This window comes from Hermetia illucens, chromosome 2 (assembly GCF_905115235.1).
Source record: "Hermetia illucens chromosome 2, iHerIll2.2.curated.20191125, whole genome shotgun sequence".
In the NCBI taxonomy this organism is placed as follows: Eukaryota; Metazoa; Arthropoda; class Insecta; order Diptera; family Stratiomyidae; genus Hermetia; species Hermetia illucens.
In genome coordinates this window covers 47,777,059-47,797,077 of record NC_051850.1, presented here as the reverse complement: position 1 = coordinate 47,797,077, position 20,019 = coordinate 47,777,059, and the positions used below count along the sequence as shown (strand labels likewise).

Here is a 20,019-nt window from a genome sequence, read left to right as displayed (position 1 = left end):
GTTAGTGTTGTCGGTATATCATCTTTATATTCATGGCATCGACAATTTTATCTTTCCTTTGATCAAATTTTTTACCTTTTCTGTTCTATTTCTTTTGTTTAGCTTTTCTCTATATTTTATAAAACTTATTTTCACATGAAATCACCAGTTTTAAGATTTATTGTTGTATTTTATGTATTTGATTCTTATATATTTCTGTTCTGTTGTGATTTATTCGTCAATTTGCTTACCTTCCTCTGTTTAGACTCTTCACATGGGCCACCAACATAGAAAATCTATTTTTCAATTTTTTTTTTGTGTTATTTTCGTATACAATTGAAAAATCTGTGAAACCAGATAATTTGTGTTGTTTTTTTGCTCATTTGTTTTTAGTAATATTCTTTTTTGTTTCTTTGCTTTAATAATTTTTGCATTATACATAAACTACTTCTATACGAAATAATTTTCAAATATATTTTTTCTGTATACTTTTATATTTTCACAATAATTATCATCAATTACGTATTGAGGTTTCGTAGATCTGAAATAAAAGCGTATTTAGTTTTACAAAAAAAAAAGATAACAAATTAAAATTGAGTGATAAAATCTCATGATCCTACTGTTATCCATTTCGTTTAGGAAACAATCAACAGTAGGTAAGGACACAAGATCCAACTGCCGCCTTACAGTATATCCTGTAAATGTTAAACATCCACTGGATAAAAAGACGTTCGTGATCCCCGATGTGCGTTTTTCACTATACACAATCTTATTAAGAGCATTTAGCTCTTTTTCTAGACCATTTGATTCGCTGGGACCGTGATTCCACTCAAACCGAATCCGACCCGAACAAACAAAAGGAAAAAAATTATAAAAGCGCAGAACTCAAAGTACCAAGAAATCATATCTGAAAACTGAAGAAAAGCACAAGCGAACAAAAGAAAACAAGATAAAGTAATTAAATATAAAATCATTGTTTATTAATTTCTTGTATAGTATTTTATCTTAAGAAGATAGCAATAAGTCTAGACAATATTTTAGAAATATTCTTTTCCTTCATTTTAATAGTAAATCGTATAAACATGTTGTAATCGTTATCTTTCATCTTAAAACAAAAATTCTTTCGATATTTGTCGCAAAATTGTTTGCTTACGTTTACGTATAAAAGTGGAACTTAGTTGTTACCATTCGAAAACAGAAAAACAGCTCCGACTGTGTGGCTCCTTATAAGTCTAACTTTTCATTGTTTTCCTTAAATTTTCTTTCATCATAATTTTTCTTAAATAAATTAGTTTGCACCAAATAGCGTTGTTTTCTCTTCAATTCTTAAAAGTTTAAAACAAAGGAATATACACATAAATATGAAAGTTAATTCGAAGTTGTTCTTTGCGTGGTTCCATTCCTTACAAAGAATTATGGAAACTAATGATGAATGATGTAAATAAATTTACAATTATCGTTACGCCACATTTCTAACTAATGAAATGGTTTGTGTATGTAGAAAAAAAGTGTTTTCCTCTGGTCACAACTTTTCCTTTAATTTACATTGATACGACGAACATGTACAGAAAGAGACAAATTCTATGTTTACACGTCTTAAGTCGAGTTGATTTTAATAAATATTTTATAGCTACAAGATTTTCCTATTTACAACTACTCATTTCGATCTGAAACGAATAGGATGAAAAATTAAAAGGCTTGTGGTTGTATGGCATGTTTCTGAGGGAAAATTGACCAATTATATGTCCCGCGATCACGTCTGCATATTTTGAGTTCAAAATTTCTCAGGAGGTCTCCGTCGAATTTGTAATAATCTTTAAGGTCAACCATGAATCAGTAACAAACCTTATCCAATTTTAAAAACTCCTAAAGATACTTTCTCATAGATTTGACTACGATGCTAGACACCTACTCACAACTATTTTGCAATTCAATCTTTCCATTTTCAGTTTGAGATAAATGAAAAACTTTTGGGAAAAATAACAATGTGGCTTTCAATATTCTCAATATATATTCGTAATTTATATTTGTAGAGTTGTCCTCAAATTAGTATTTTTTACATTTAGATTTTTGTTCTAGTTATTTCCTTTTTACAATAAGAAAAATATAAATTTCTTATGATACAATATTTACTTTATCCCTACTCTTACGGTGTTTTTAGTCTATTTCGTCAGTTGAAAACTTTATGGCAATTCGCATTTAAGTATGGTTTCTTTCTTGAGAAGCTTTCCCCCTCCTCTGCGTAGGCATGATCTTGACGATGTTTTCAAATGCCCCCCGTTTTCAAGAGGAGCTGGATTTGATTCAGTCTAATATATTGCTCGTGTGTTCTTGTGGTTTGTCGCTTGCTTCTAGCTAATTCTGGAATTTCATCGTTTCCTACTTTGTGCCCCCGAAAAAACATCAACACTAGCTTTTCCCACCTCTTCTTGTAAGCGTCTCAGAAAACTTGCGTAAAATTATTCCACTGCTCTTAGAACCTACGAATTAATGAATGTGTATGTGTATGACGGGGATGATCCTTACTACGATTTATTTCTCACAATGAATATTTAACAAATGAAAACGATTGCATCCCTAGGGCTAAGTATTTTTTTTTCAGATTTTCTTGTAGTTTTTGCTCTAAGAAAAGTACGCATGATTCTTTTTTTCTGTTTTTTCTTTGATATTTTAATAATAAAACTTAATTCTTGGCTTCACTTAAAACTGAATTACAATAAGAATTAATATTAGTAGAAAAAAATAATTATTTGCTTTGTGTCTGGACTAGAAAGAGAGCTGGATTGGCGACAATTATTTGTTTTCATCAAATAAATTATACTTTATCGATTTTTTATATTTTTCTAAAAAATATAAATAATGGCTAATTCAATATTATTTATATTAAATAAAGTACATGTACAAGAATGGAAGGAAATTGGTTAAGGGGCGCGTGTTGGAGATAAGTAAAAAGTCATAAATTATTTAAAGTTGACTGAAATTACTGGTTGACACCCAACGGGCCGTATCGGGCCGGACCGTTAACTATATAGGACCGTAGTCGCTTAAAGCCTGTCCATGTTGCGGTCCGGGAAGTGTAACGACTACCGACACCGCTCGCGGATCAACAATTGTCGATCCTGGCGCACTGGGCATCATCGAGCCCGGCGGCCCAACGCCCCCAATACCACTGCCTCCATTCCCGCCATTTCCATTGTTCGGATTGCCTAAAATACCGGGAGGTCCTCCACTGCCCACGCCTACCGTGCTACTGCTAATACCTGTACTCATTAAGCCGCCGCCACCCATTACACTGCCACCTCCTCCCGTACTGCCAATGGGTATACCACCGGTTGAAGCGGCGCCTGACTCGCCAGGTCATACATGGCTGGCCGGTGGCTGCTTGAGAACGTGGTGATGCAAGTGGTGGTGGCTGGTGGAGGCAACGCTTCCTCCAGCTTGAGTATAAGGTGTTGCTAGGAGAGATGTTGCTGCTGATCCTGGTACACCCATCCCAGAACCAGCGTATGGGTGCGGTACTGGCGGCCTTTGTTTTATGAGCGCTTGATTTGCGCCTGTACGATCTGGATTACCGAATAACCGCCTCCAGAACCTCCTCCAGGACTCTAAAGTCTTTCCAGACCATATCCACACACCTGAAGTTATCCCCACGGCAAGCGTCATCAAATATTTGAGCATTAAAACAGAGTAAAGAGGCTTCTGTCGATGCCCTGTAGCTGTAGAACAAGGGCATGCTAAAGCGGTTATCCAGTCTTCAAAGAACGCCGCTTCATACAGATAGCAACCAATCACAATTGTGGCTGGCACAGTATACAGCACACTAAAAATTCCAATCCGAATCATCAATTTCTCAAGTTTATCTGCTTTAGCACCAGCTCCAACCCCACCTTGCTGTTTAATTACGGATCTAATTCTGAACAGCGACACAAAACCAGCTAAAAGGAAAGTGGTTCCGACCACCAAATAAATAAAAAGCGGAGCCAATACAAAAGTCTTTAAATTTTCGGTGGATGTATTGCCCACATAGCAAATTCCCAAAATTGGGTCGCCATCAACTGCCGATAAAAGCAGAACAGCAACACTCTGAACAGTAGGAGCAAGCCACGCAGCCAAATGGAAATATTGAGAATGTTTGGCAATAGCTTCGTTTCCCCATTTCAAACCTGCCGCTAAAAACCATGTAAACGACAGAATAACCCACCAAATCGACGAAGCCATTCCAAAGAAATAAACCAACAAGAACACCAAAGTACACGAGTTCGGTCCTGACGATGACTGTTTAATAGCTCGACCGTCACAAGCTATATCTTCATTTCCAAAAAATGTCCGAGAGAGATATCCAATGGAGACCATAAAATAACATGCCGATAAAAATACTATCGGTCGCTCAGGGTACTTGAACCTTTCGGGATCTATGATGAACGTGGTGAGTGTCATTAGAGTGCTGACGAAGCACAGGCCCGACCACAGAGCGATCCATATTCCGGCGAACTCCTTTTCGTCGTTTGCGAAGAATGGGCCCTTGCACGGAATCCCGCAATTTGGAACGCCGGCGACCCTTCCGACAGTTGTGTTGTACCACAGATTTTCCTTCCCCAAGAGTATCAGGGGTGCCCGACAACTGCAACTGCACTCCCTTTGACCTGCCCCTGGGGCGCTTTGACAGTTTTTTGAATTTTTACCTTTGCATTTTTGATTGTTTCCGGTGCCAGCAGTTTGTGGTTTCTTTGTCGGTTTGAAGTTACCGCTACCTCCGCTACTTCCGCCCATTGCAGAAGACCCCCCGCCACCGCTTGATGTTCCTGTTCCATCGCCGTTTTCGGTATAGCTTGGTTCTTCCATGCAAAGACTGTCCGGTTTTCCATGATATGGAAGATGCTCACAAGCCATTCGCTCCGGCCACTGGAAGCTGTATTGCTGCATGATTGGAGCGCATCCCCTTCTGGCACGTTCACAAACCGATCGACAGACTGGCAAAGGTTTATGGTAGTCTTCCAAACAAATTGGTGTGTACATCGAGCATAGGAAAAACCTCAAATCTGATGAACATCCAATCTCCACTAGGGGCCAAAATTGATGCACTTCCAGTCCAGCTTCTTCCTGCGTTTCGTGATTCATTTCATTCGGAAATGAGGTCAGATTGTAGCCGATTCCACGACACATAGGTATCGTGATTTCCTCACATCGAGATCTGGGTTCACGTGGCATGGCAGGTAATCCAACGGCGGGGGCTGGACTAACACCCATTCCTCCGTTTCCATCGGATATGTGCTGCAGACCATCTGAGAGGGCATGGTTTCCGTTGCAGAAAATTAGAATAAGTAGTATGAATAGTCGTAGTCGTTGTATTAAGCCCGCCATCTTGAAACGTAAGATGGCAGAACACCGCTTCTCTAGCTCAAGTTCGTGGAACGTATGCTGTCCAATGTTAAATCTGGTACGTGTAAAAATAGTATGAAATACCGCTCACTGAAAACGCTGATCCAAACACTTCTGATTTCGCCTTAGAGCGCATCAAATTAGTTTCATTGTATCCATCTGGAAAAGAAAAGAGAAAGCAATTGTTAATTGTTGGATAGTTGTCATATGGGGAATAAATAATAAGTGTGCAGTTGAAGTGAGAAAGGGGAGGAAGTAGGTTGAGAGATAACCATTACGTACAAGAATATATGGATAACGAATCTGAGCTTTTATCGTAAATAAACTTGCTTTTGTATCAATTGATTTCGGGAATAATATGAATTTCGTTCTAAGCTAGAATTGCGAATATTGCTACCAAAAAGCAGAGTTCAAAGTGCGGCCGGTATGTCAAGACGGAGAAAATGCATATTCCCCCCGCTTTTGATCTAACTACAGAAAATTTGGAATGACAAACTCATGGAAAATGCCAATCAGTTTGTAAAAAATAGACATTCTCTTAGTCGGGTAACTAAATCAGTGTAACACCGACCTATCCGGAATGGAGCATTTTAAGTGCATTGGGCTAATGCTCACAGGACAATGCTTAACTGTGTTATGAAATCATCTCCAAAATGAAGAGAAACTGGACGAGGTATGCCTCCTAAATGGATATAGCAGGTTATACACCTATGTACACCATCGTTCCCGGTTCTCCGAAATATATTTCTTTCTGGTCCTCCTAAGAAGTCTATACTCCGCCTCAGTCGTTGGCCATTTTAGGATGGTGGATTCCCTTACATGGCACAGTCAGCAATGGAATGTCGAAATTTCCGAAAATATGACTTATCTACTGCCGCTTCCGCCTTTTAGCACAACATTTATTCTTATATTTGTTTCAGTGCGAAAGGAATCATCGGGGGCCGGTGACCCCATTTTCTCACGAACGTATTCTTGCTTATACGGAAGGCTAACGGGCTTCCTCCAATTCTATTACATCCATACATCCAGGAACATAACCAGATACTTTACATTGGGGGAAAGTGCCAACGTTGGTTCACTTGGTCCCGGGAAGTGAAATTCTGTTATCCTTGCATTGATAGTAAATAGGATCAGGCGAATGTTGTAGCCCACGAGTATACCTTTTCCAACACGGCCTTCATCATGTCGTTCGTAACGTAGTCCTTATACCAATATCAACAAATCGCCCGCTAAAACATACTAATTACCTCGTGAATCTTAAAGGAGCGTATTTTTTTACTCAAAGATACTTTTTAATTAACAAACATATGTCAAGCTGTCAACAAAAAGGAACATTAAGTGAGACTTAAATCAAAAGAGACGTCAAAACTTATCCATCTGCAAAAACAAAAAAAAATTCGAATATCATTTCAATTGAAGCAAAGAAGGGGGTGATCAAAGTAATTTCCCTGAAGAATCAAGTAGAAGACGAACCCTCCAAAAATCGATCTCTTAGCATGACTAGCGCACCATTGCGTGCTTCTGCAATAAGGCAATGGTGCACGGACAGACCGTTGACATATTTAACCCCGAGTAGATTTGGGGGATTGTCGGTGAATTTGATACGAGAAGGGAAGGATTCAGTACAGTAGCAAGAGTTACAAATTTCAGACTAGAAAAGCTTGAAATTTTCGTGGTCCAAAGAGGGGTCGACGTTTAAAAATGAAAGGTGAAGGTGGGTTAGATTACCTGCGAACAGGAGCTTTTTCTTACTCCACTTTTCAGGCGAGGGTTTTCCAGAGTACCACTGGATATGACAGCAAGCACCTAGAAAAGGGACCAAACTAAGAAGCAGTCCGCAGTCAGCTTCACAGACCATGATCGTACGTTGCAAGCAATTGGAAGGTTGGACGGATAACGTTGCGTGTCGAATTCAAGAGGTGAGTAGTGTCCATCATGACATACATAATTGGGAGAAATAATGATCAAGCTGGTTGTATGGAATGGGATTGAGAATGGAGTTAAAGAGATTAGTGGTCGTTGAACTATTTATTTGAAAGAAAGAAAAGGCAGGATGATTATGTGATTATAAATTACATAAGATAATAAAATTAGAGGGACTGTATTAAGTGAGGAGATACGCACATAAGTAAGAGTAGCCAAATAGAAGAAAATGTGCTCCGCGCGGAAGGAATAATTGATTTCAATCAAGACCCCTCTACCAGTCAACATCAACATCATTTCTATAACACAGAGTCCATATAGATACGTTAAGGCCTAAAATATGGTACCAGATTGAACGGTTATACTATGTTGCATAAGGTTTGCTGGCTGTAAATTTTGTCATACTCGAGGTCCACGGAAGGAGGGCAACATCTCTTTTCTCTATATCGCGTCGATAATACGCCGTGAATATAAAAAAAGGAAAAAGAAGGGTTGCGTATGGTGCAGAGGAAATGGCGGCAACCGTTCTTGGTAGTTTTTGGTCGCTGTAGAAGTTTGTTTTTGATGTACTGACCTATGACTAGTTAAGTAAACATAGGATCAGGTTTTTCTGTTTGTTCCTACCAATATTATCGAATGTTGTCCTTCCTGTCGCTCTCTATGGTTCTGAGTGTTGGCCAATTATAAAAGACAATGAACGGCGTCTTGCGGTAATGGAGACGAAGATGTTACGTTGGACTAGTGGCGTCACACGTTTTGATCACATCCGAAATGAGGATATTCGCGATCTTTGTGGGGTTGCACCGATCGTGGAACAGTTGCGAGACAGGCGTCTTCGATGGTATGGTCACACAATTCGTGCTAACGAGAATTCACTTGCCAAGATTGGTCTGAATATCGAAGTCGATGGTAAACGACCAAAAGGACGACCTAAACAACGGTGGTTTGATTCGCTGGATGGGGTTTTAAAAGCCTCGAGATTGCACCCAAATCATGCATTCGATAGAGCTAAATGGCGAAACCGATCACAACGAGCCGATCCCGCTTGTGAACGGGACAAAGCTATAAGCTAAATCTGAAGATATGGAAGTCCAGATTTTCAACGGAAAATCTTAAATTACTTTAGTGAACACCAGCTCGAAATGTAAACGCAATGCAAGTATCATCTGTCTTCAATCCGAAGACTTGAACAATTCAAGGTCTGCCACCTTTCGAGATTACCCAGGAATACATCAAATTATCCGTCCATTTTCTCGGCTTCATAAATCTCCGCAAATGATCAATGCAACAAACAACAAAGGCAACAATTCCCAATCGTTTCGAATGCAAGACCATTAACCACGAGTGTACCCTGTGTTTCGTTTAAAACCCCATTTAAATCAATTAGTATTCAATCAAAAACAATAACCATCAAGTGCAATCGACATCTCCCGGTAGTGCCGCCCAAGTTGAGGAGAGTTTAGGTATTTAGCTTGAAGTAGTCGAAATTCATTCCTCAACTCGATTCCATTGCTTCCATGCAACTCTCCTCGACACTAACGCGTAATTCTTGAATTGTGGTCTCATTTGTGTTGCCATCGCGCCATTGCCAAGCCGGGATCTTGGTTTGCTGTTGCACTTGATCCAATTTGATTCATTTCAATTCAGGCCCTCTTAAGAACGCTCTGCTAAGTGTTCAATTCGAGATGCAATGCCACTTGACTTGATTTCAATTCAATTCACGCCGCCAATACGTCCGTCTCAATTAGATTTAATTAAAAAGCCTAAGGACCGATTTGAGGGAATGCAAAGACAATTGCAGCGGATGAATAAGTGTTACGTGCTGGTGTGAAAATTATGGTGTTGCTTTCAAATGGAGTGTTTTATGGGATAAAGGTTAACGTGGCACTGTCTGAAGTGCAACCAGATATTCATATTCATTTATCCTGAAGGGAAAGGACAGCCATAAATTCTTATTCAATAAATCTTCAGCTTTGCCCAGCGCTACGCTGGGAGAGTAGTTTTACTAATTACAGCCGCAGACAAAGGCTGAAATGTTCATCTGCAGAGACTTTCATTTTCAATATATCCACACACACACACTTCTTGAAACCCGTTTATAAGCAATATTCAGTAACTGAGAACATATCCTTTTGAAATAATAAAAACTTGTTTTTCCTCCAATAAATTAACACTAGCGAGTTAATTTATTGGTCTTGCGAATACCGATATTTCGAGAACCACTTGTTCCCATCAACAGAGCTAACAATTCTCACATATCCTTGTCATAACATTTCGTAATTTGGGTACAGTATACCCCTTCCGAGGAATTATATTAGGATTCGGATTAGGTCCTTCAATGTCACCTCTTCAATGTCCTTCCCGATATATTTCCATAAATTCCATGCAGAACCGCGGCAAACAGTTTCATATTGACCATTATTGTTCCCAAATGTACCTTTTGAAAGAAACAACCCCTCGCCAACACTTGACACATTTGACGTGTGTGGGGTGTCCAATTATCAGAGGAACTGTTCTGTTCAAAGCATTCGTCGAGCTTGACGTAGTATTCGCCAATGTTGGGGTCGCATGCACTTTCAAAGGAAGAGTCCTGGAGCCTATAATAAGCTGGGCATACGTAAGCACTACGTAACTCAGGACTATGTTAGCGAACACTATACTTACAGTGACGGCCAGGTGACTATATGCTGAGAAAAGGGAATCGAACCTTTTAACAAGGATACCTGATGTCTCCCACAACGATGCGGCTCTAGAAAAAATTACCAAGTTTACCTAATGGTTCATGGAAGCATGTAATACTACTCTGCTCTGAAAGCAATTGGTTCCCTGTAGGGACACACTACTGGTAGAAGAATAAAGTCGCTAGGTTGCGAGCTGCATGCTTTCAGAATTTTACCACAAGCCGCGAGGGAAACGTGGTAATGACCACCGTAGTATACCCCCAGTAAGCAACTATGATATAGCTTAAAAGAGATCATTTGAAGAACCAAAAGAAACTGCTTCCAATAGCATTGCAAGAGTGCCGACATAAACTCTTGGAGAAGTACTTAAAAGTAGAAATGGAAAGGCTGCGAAGACAAAAATCTCTACAGGCGATCTGCCAATAAATTCCCAAAGAAATTTTCGCCACTCCTCACCACCGAAATAGACAAATAATGGTTCAATTCAATGAGTACATGATATCTCCGATTATCGGATTGGTGATAATAAGGGAAAGGTTTGGGTTGCAATGCCGACGAAGCTTTAGAGGTGGTAGTGAGAGAGCTCGGCCTGATCTATTAGCCATCACCCTCGCAGCAACCTACAAGAACAAATATCCCATGCACTGTGGAAAAAGCACATTGTATCATCCGATCTGTTTGTTAGGTAGAATATGAAATGTGAGGAAGAGAGTGATTTCCAAAGGACTGTTACTCATTGTCAAAAATAGAAGTGGCCGTTTCGAGTGGCCATATGGATTTCGGCACTGGTGTAGTTACTGGATGTCGAAAGTGCATTTAACTCCCCTAACTAGAATTGACTTAAAGATACACTAGCTGAAATATGTGTTTTTTAAGTACTTGGTGAATTTGGTCGGGAATTATCTCTATGGGCGCAAGAGAGTAGAACCCCACAGTGGAGATACCATAAGGTTCGGCTGTGAACTGGGACCTATAGTGGAGTGTTGTGGTTCCTTTTCCAGAAGAAGATGTCGACTTCTGGATGGTTATGTTGTTATAGAAAAGCAGAGAAGATATTAGGAAAACGATGAAGTCTGAGTTGGAAAGGACTAGGCTGATCCTGGCAAATGGAAAAACGAAAGCGATCTAGATAATGAACCGCAAAAAAGAAACATTTTCAAGCTGGACGTCGATTATGAAATACCTGGGCGCAATTAAACTAACGTCAAACTAAGCTTTAGGGAATACCTAGAGTATGCATTGGAAAAGGCAATCGGCGCTACTGCAGCATTGGCTAGAATATTGTTGAGCGCCTTCGGGGCATCACACAGGAATATTGAAAAATGGCTCGATTAACGGACACACAAGGAGAGATCATCATAGTGTTTATATTTAGCATATTATTAGCTCCTCAAAGGGTATGGTGGTTTACAAGCAGTCTCCCCAGCGCGTTGGAATCAATGAATTCTTTGATCGTCCTGAACGCCTAAAACACCAGAAAATTTGAGCCTACTGCACACAAACGTAAGCTCGAAGTCTTGATGCATGAAGGCTTTAAGCCAAACCCGTGAATTTCCAAATTATGGTCCCACATAATCATAATCCGCGGGCTTCAAGCGACCATAGTCTCTATTGAAGTGACGATTGAAGAAACATTTAAAGGAGTCCAATCCACAAACGATGTCAGCAACTCAGCCACATCAACCACAAATGATCTAGCAAGCTCCCTGTGCAGAGGCCCCTGTAAAAGCAACAGTCCCAAAGCAGGTAATACGAGCTAGTGATAAGGTCATCAAGCAGGCAACGACACAACCACAAGCGAGTAGAAACAAGAATGTAGATCGAAAAAGTCCACTACTTGTTGTAATAGTACCTTTGAATGATTTGAAGCACATCAAACAGAACATTTTTCAAGCCCTTCCCGACAATTACTTAATTAATATATCAGGTAATTTCCACCAAATCATTATCAAAACCCCCGAAGACCATTCTACGCCAAAAATCCTGATGGAGAACAATAATAAAGCCTTCACTATACCCTTCCCTCCGAAAAGGTTACACTTTCTCGACTCAAAAAATCAAACTGAGGGCGCATGGAGCGTCTAGCATTATTAGCGTTAAGCCCTCCGCCTCCTGGACTTCTGGCTAGTCACATTTGATTCCAAAACACAAATTAAGAACAAACATGAATTGCAATGCATGCATGCGGCAACCACCTGCCACTTAACCTACCATTGCTTCAAGTGCAACCAGATTCATGGTCCGAGCTATTCCTAGATGAACACAAGCCCCACACAATGCTTCTGTGCGAAACTAGGTTGCACTATAAGTACAAACCCAACTTTCCCAATGGCAACCTTTTCCGTACGTAGCGCCCACAATCCAAATACCGTACAGACACCCCTATCGTCGAGAAATTCCTGTCTTTCTAATACTTCCTACCAGCCAACAGCTTCAAATCACTCTAAATTACTCTCATTTGCTTTGAAATCCAATCGCCCTTGTTCTTCATTGCTGAGGTCTATTGTCCTGACCAGTCCCTCGATACCTATGATTTCCAACGAATTGAATCCTTTTGCGCCTCTTAACCAAGGGCGCAAGGAAAAGCCTAGTACATGATAATATGTGGAGAAATCAACACCAGACACCAGTGTTGATTTGATGCCCGGTCGAATCAGAATAGGGAAGGGCTCCATTGTTTTTAAACAAACGCTCATCCAAGCATAAACCTGCTCCCATTTAGCCCAGCTCTTCCCACCTTTCATAAAGGTTATTCTCAGTTATAGCTGGATCATCATCATCATCAACGGCGCAAAAACTGGTATCCGGTCTAGGCCCCCCTTAGTAACACATCCCGCTTGTGCGCCGAGGTCCACCAATTCGATACTCCTAAAAGCTGTCCGGCCTACGCCATCGCTCCATCTGAGGCAGGGTCTGCCACGTTTTCTTTTTCTACCATAGATACTGCACGTATCGACTTTCCGGGCAGGATCATTTTCACCCATATAGGTTAGGTGACCCACACCGTAACCTGTTCAGTAGGATTTTATCCGGAACCAGAGGGTCGTGGTATCGCTCATACATTTCATTGTTACAGAGGTTTCGGCTTCATCTTTAACAGCAACACTACTGATAACAGCCATCCTAATATATATTCTTTCTTGGAAGCCGTCCCCGATATAAGAGGCCATGATGCTGTAATCCTGGATATCAGACTTCCTGAAAGAGTCATCCATCCCGCCCCATCCTCCGTTAAAGATTACCAGCAGGAGAACTGGAACCACCTCCATAAACGCCTCTTCAACATCGCATTGAATTTTGGTACTTTGGGGGAAATTAGAAAAACTTGTCCTCGCCTGGGCAAAACAACCGTACAAGCCCCAATCCTACCCCTGTTTCTCCTGTTCATCGTTGACCTTCCTAAACTTAGCCCTGATCCTAATCCCATTAAAATCCTAAGTTTATATGTCCACCGAAAATATTTCCCTCGACGTAGCTCGTCTGAATTCCAATTTGGAGCTTAGACTTCTCTACATAATTCCGAATTTCAAATAGAGAGGCTCCACCTGATAGACCAGGAGATCAGTACTCCAGGGTCTACAAGAACGAAGACTATTTCAAATATATCTCAAACACAAACGGTTCGTATCCAGACGATGACAGTCTGAACGCGTTCCCTAGGAATTCGAATGCATGATTCAGGGCACCCATTTTGCCAACAAGAGACCATCCTGCAGCTAATGGAATGACCAAGTGATAACACCGATCGCTGAAAGTTACCATCATATGCCATAATGATCGCGAATGAGACTAGATCCTACTGATGGTTTTACTCGGCTTTCGCACAAGCATGAAAGCCGATATTGCCGAAACAGCTATCTAAGTAGTATTTGGGGCGTCACTTCCATTTCCTGGAGGTATCTTTTCCCATGGTGACTAAGTTCGACAACAAAGGAAGTTGCGCAGTGTGTAAATCCAAGATCTGGAAATCCTTCCAATCTGATTCTGGAAGATTATAACCAGGAAAAACCAATGATTTCCCTTATCTTGGAGTAAACCTCAGTAAAGACGGAAATGAACAGGAGAAATTGTATAAACGAATAACCGACAACCCCCAATATAAAATGCTTTTAATTTGGTGGTCATGCGCAATTGTAAAGGGAGCAATCTAATCGCACTATTTAGCAGCCGCGGACAGGTGGCGAAGGCTCAACACTCAAGGAGGATTTAGTCCGCCTATAGCAAAACCCGATAGAGCCCTTGTGCCAGATGTGTACAAATGCGTACAAGATTACGGCGGTCCGCATTGGGCAATGGCCAATAGAGGACCTTGCCTCCTGCTGCAGAGAAGTTCCTTTGCGATTGCCCAGTCCTAACTAGAGCCATGCCCCAGTTGTACATAAAAAACAGACGCCAAGGAAAAGGACGTAGAAGAGCAACACTCAAAGTATGGGAGAACTGAACTGATGTGGACAGCAGATTACTTTTGAGACTATCCGAATTATTTATGCAGCCATTGAATCCAAAAAAGTGGAGGCAAACTATCCTAGAGGCCAAGAATCAACTCAGTCTGTCGATCTAGAACGAAACTTTCAAGAAAGATTTCTTTGTTTTCGGCTGGTCCCAAGTGAGTTTCGTATACGTTTTAATTTTTAGCATGTCCTTGTAAATTATTTTGCGCCAACAATATATTTATTCGGAAATTTAAAATTTGATGGATGATGAGCATTTTCATAGGCAGCTTATCAAGGTGGATATATTTTATCGTTTTCAATAAAATAAATAATCCAGACCTGTATTATGGACACCTCAGGGGCCTTCATAGAATTTTCCTCTAAATGGATTGTAACCTTGTATACCTAGTAAATGTTTAGCACGTAATTGAATTGAACATGTAGGACGCTTGCTCTGATACCAAATGATTATTATTTGTTCGTTAAATGGACGCATTTCCCCCAGAAAAATCCAACGCAGTCAATTGAAGCCCAGAGTAATGCAGTCTTATTAAAACATCATTATTTATAGCAAATGAAATGTTTACGAAAGGGCCCTCTAGAACCACCATGTTATATGATACTTTCACAACACCAACTGTGACTTTCCTCACGAAACACCCAGCGTGAATGAATGAATTAAGTGTGAGAGACGACCCCTAGCGTTCAGGCGTTCCTTCCACAAAATATTGAATAATGTAACCATCTTCCAGCAGTCATACAATACGTTTACAATATTAATGTTTGCATTCGGAATTCTGAGGGATAATACACTACATAGGTGCGAAGGGATATGGACAGAAACATATGTGTATGACACATAATACCATTCCTCTAATCCCAGCGAAGACGGACAGACAGTTCTCAGGCAGATGTCAGAAAATTTCAAAGATATTTTCAACCAGGATTTGGTGCTTGCGAGTACACTATATTCCGCACTAATGATTACGATGATGACATTTTAATTTCTATTGAATTTATCACATTATAAACACTCATGTTCATTACCGTGATCGTTCCTTTGTGGGTAAGTAACACTGGATGGCCTCTTCATTTCAGCTCTTAACTGTAATAGCGGCTGCTGCGAAAATCTCAAAGGTAAAGGAGCAAAGAGGCTGCTTTCCGTCTAAGATAAAAATCTTAAGCAGCAATCCCATTAAGTACACAGTATTCGACGTGGTTTGCGTCTGCTTTGTCTGTTCTCCGCAGACATTTTCACGTAATGAACACCAGCAGCTTCGTTTGCACCTTTTACAAAAGGCGTCGCGAAATAAAGCAGTAAAAATAGAAGATGGTGGTTCACGGAGCGCTACCTTAACTGCGTTCATATCTTACCTTGTGTGCCTTTATAAGGAAGTGCGAAAATAAAACTGAAAGAGCATTATCCGAACGTCCCTTACTGAACAATTCGAAGCAAGGCTTTGTTGGGCAGGGTTACCGAAAGAACTGCGGCGGAACTTTCTGTTGTGCTCTAGTCCGAAATTTGTTAGTAATTATGCAAATTTTGATGCGGAGATATGCTATAGTTTTAGAGTAGTTTTCTCTGGAATCCTAGAGAAAATGAAGCCAAGTTTGTATCTGAAGATATAGAGGGTGCTGAAATTTTATGTTAGATAAAATCGTTCTAAAGTAGATTGTAAAATAAGACCAATTAAAAAATTTGCCTGCAAAAATCAACTGACCCGAAAGTATAAACGATAATAGGGAATGAGGAGCTACAAACACGTCGTCCCTCGCAATCTTGTCCTTGACAATGTGTACATGTAAAATAAAGTCTCGAACTAAACACACAAAAAGCAACCTAAAGGACAACGCACGAAGTTGGCCAAGAACGGGCTCCTTTCTATTTCACCTCGCTGTTGTTTTTTGAGCTCCCACAAAAGATCCGCTGCAAGGCACAATAAAGTAGCATAATGTGACATTGTTGTATAATATATACTAAAACTGTCAAGAACATTGTTCCGGTATTGACTTTCTTAACTACTGTCGGGAGAGCTATGCACACGAACACAAAGTATTAAGACGAAAACGGAGACGAGATTCGCCAATTTGTAAAAAGGAGCAAAGCAGATCCCGTCATGTAAGTATGTGCTTTATGCAATGCTGCTACCTTTTAAAGATATGAAAATTGCGATAACTTAAGTTATTACTTTGCTTCTTCGTAGAAAGGGTAAGACGAATATTATGAATAAAAGAGCAGCAATACACTTCACTAAGTGTATGCGAAAGACCTCGTTTGAACGCCTTTCTGTGCTTGAGAGGAAACTTAAAGTCGCCCTCTTAGAAAAATCACCGCCAACTGAAAGGAATATTAAAATAAAAAGAAAATATGTAAATATAAATGAAGTGCTGCTGGTCTTTTAGAAGGTGGATTATGTATGTAGCTCCACTCTTTACCGAACCTTGTTACTTGCGATTTTAGTGCGCTCTAGGTTTTAGCGCCACTTGAATACGATGTTGGCATTGTCTTTTTATTTTGTGACTGGAATAGCCGATGTTTTTTGCTAAGTGTACATTTTTTTAAGGTTTTGTGTAAACACAAAAACTTATTAAAATCGGTATACTGTCTGTCTGTCTGTCCGTGACACGCATTTTTTTCGGAGACGGTTGTAGCGATTGGCACCAAATTTGGTAGAAAGGTGGCAACTGTGAACGCTCACGCATATGGTGAGTTACATCCTTTTACGTTGAATTTAGGGGGGGGGGGCGTTCCTCATACATGCAAAAGGGAGGTTAGTACTTTTCAAAGCCAGTCTTAGTTTTGACATTTGTTGAAAAGGTGGGGAGTGCGGGGGGTTGAAAGTGATCATTTTTTTAACGAACCTATTCTCAGAAACTATTCCACCCAAAAATCGGAAAAAAAATGGGGGGGTTGCTACTATATGGTGCCTAGGCTCCAAAATACCGATATCTGTTCAAATTAAGTTAATAATAGTACATTACTATAATTTTTAGTAATTGACAGGAAAACCCCCCTTAAGTTCACCCTAAAATCACAAAATTTTGCAGCAATGTAGGCTACAGCATAGAGCATGATCCTGCCAAAAATCGCACTATTACTAACAAACTTATACTTATAGGTCAAAACTGTCGCTCCTCTGCAAATTCAAGACTATGAATGTCAATCTCACTTGAAAGTGGATATTTTCACATAATTTTAAAAAAAATATAGATGCATATATTACGTGTTACGTACTAATGGGACAAATGCACACTCAAATCTCTTTATAAAAGAAATACACAAAACCTTTCATACCTGAAGCGTCTAACTTTCGGTTTCCCGAGTTGTTTTATTTTAAAGGAATTGGCCGACATGTACAGGGACATTAATGCGGTTTGCCACTAGTATATGGAACACCATGATGTAATAAAGCCCAAGTTTCAAGCAACTTCAATTGTATATTTTCAACTACCGTCCAAAGGTACTAAACGGTAGATGGATGGAAGTGGATGGAGAAATATCAATGGTAATTTGAGAAGAAATGGTTTTAGTAGGTAAAAATCTCTCAGGACAAACAGGAACCTTAGGATTAGTCTTTTAAACATTTCCAGAAAAAAAATCTATCATTTCATGTTTAATTTGCTGTACCTCATCACGACTTAACAATATTAAAATTTAGGGTCCCCTAAGGGCCCCTATCTTTAAATGATCATGTCAACTTCATTGCAAAATTTCTACCCAAATTTAGTCAACCTTAAAATCTCAACCAAAACTCTAAATACTACTTACACACACACATTTGAAATCTAACATAATCATTGACCTTTTCCTCTTTGCTACGTATATTTGCATGCTAGGGGGCAATTAACTGCATTTTTGCCTAACAAATAGTTGCCGAATGAACACTACACTATTCGCATGCCGGCAAGTGGAGTTTCGGACCTTTGTTGTTAAACAGGAGAGGGAACATTTTGGGCCAATTTCTCAAGCCGATTTGTTTTTAGCGTTTAGAATTATTCACTGAGACTCACTCTACCGCTTAAATGAGAACGTTTTTGCACATATCGATAGAACATTTCAGTGGAGCTGAATTCAGTACTTCCAACTTTCGCCAAGTTTCTTGTGCTTGGAATTGCATAGCCCTAATGATGGGTCATAACCAATCCGAATGGTCAATTTGATCATCTCCTACTTCCGCAATTATTACCAAAGTAAATTATTTACGTGAAGCTAGATTTGGGAAGCTCCAATCTAACAACAAAAGAGATTGAAATATAGAAATCCCTTATATACGAAAGTACGAGCTACTGACGAGAATAAGCGAAAACGTTCAGATGAGAGATGCATATAGTGCAATAAGAACCAGTCTCTTCGACGTTTCTCTTGCAAACCAACTGACACACGCTCGGATATGACAGGAATTCCATAAATGGCGCTACGATATAATTTGTCAAATAAATGGTTAAAATAAACCTTTTGTCAGCGTCGATGAAAATACCGGATCATTTTTTTGTCTCAGTATTTCGAACTTCAGTTACTGCTTTTCAAGGCTATTATTACAGGAAATTCGAATCTTTCAAGACGAACTCTGCAACTTCTGGTACGGCCCAAAATATCCACTCAAGTCTACTTAGCGTTAATTACCAGGCTGAGACTGATGGAGAGGATGGTTTTTAGCATGATTTTTTCGAAATTTTTGACACGGCCTTTAGTATTTTAATTCGTGACCACTTTTAAGCGCTTTATATCATTATTATTATAAAGTACTTAGAGCCCCTTAAATCGAGTCAAAAACTTTGTTGTCAGTTAGTCACCTAGTAATTATTGCCAGGTGTTCCTCCTCTTAACCTAAATCGTGCGAACAGATTTAGTTAATGCTGATCACGTGGAGGGGTTAGACTTCGGGCTCGAGATGGCATCCTCATGAGGGGGCATGGAAGCACGGAACCTTGCTTCCAGTCATTGTTTTCTTCTGTGTGTGGCAGACTGAAAGAACTGGTTACATGTCCTCTGTGTCTGTCCATCGCAAATCTGCAATCTAGGCAACATGGATATTTAGGTAGTGAACGGTATCTTCGATTTTAGCCAGCACCTTACTAGCAGTGATACGCTTCGATGCACTAATGCAGAAAGCATGTGCTGCCTTTCGTTGGGGAGTGCCGAGCAGATCCAAACCTGCAATGCAACTCATCTGAAATGACTTTTGGCATGAAACCTTCCCGTAGGTTATCTGATACCATGAGCACCGGGAAGGCCCTTCAGGAGGATATGCTCCAAAGGAATTTTTGGAGGATGTATTCCGGCCCAGCTATACTATATACCCCCTTATGAAAGTTTCATGTTGATTTTGCCCATGTCGCAGGCAGAGCTCCTTGTGAACTCAAGAGTGAATTTGCGCTGTACAATTTGGGCACCGTATCCTTTGGTGCCCTGGTACGTATGCTGAGCCTACACTAAATATACACTAAATATACCACTATACCGGGCACGAAGGGGCTTTCATTGTGGCCCCAAATCAATCCGTGTCCGAAGGGGACCTTCATTATTCCCAAGTCATCACAAACTCTATGACGATTTTTGTAAGATTTTTAGTAACTTGATGCAGTGAAAATCATGGCAAACACCAAATTTCACACATACTCCT

The 20,019-nt window shown here is 40.1% G+C and overlaps 1 protein-coding gene across 1 annotated transcript in view; it reads right to left on the bottom strand.

Moving 5' to 3' along the window:
- Positions 1-349: 349 nt before the first annotated feature.
- LOC119649891 (frizzled-2) overlaps positions 350-20,019 on the bottom strand; it is a 354,344-nt gene continuing 334,674 nt past the window's right edge. The window contains exon 5 of the mRNA XM_038052281.1: positions 350-5,517. Within this exon, the coding sequence (XP_037908209.1) occupies positions 3,337-5,340 (2,004 nt within the window). The 5' untranslated portion in view covers positions 5,341-5,517 and the 3' untranslated portion in view covers positions 350-3,336. The remainder of the gene's footprint in view (positions 5,518-20,019) is intronic.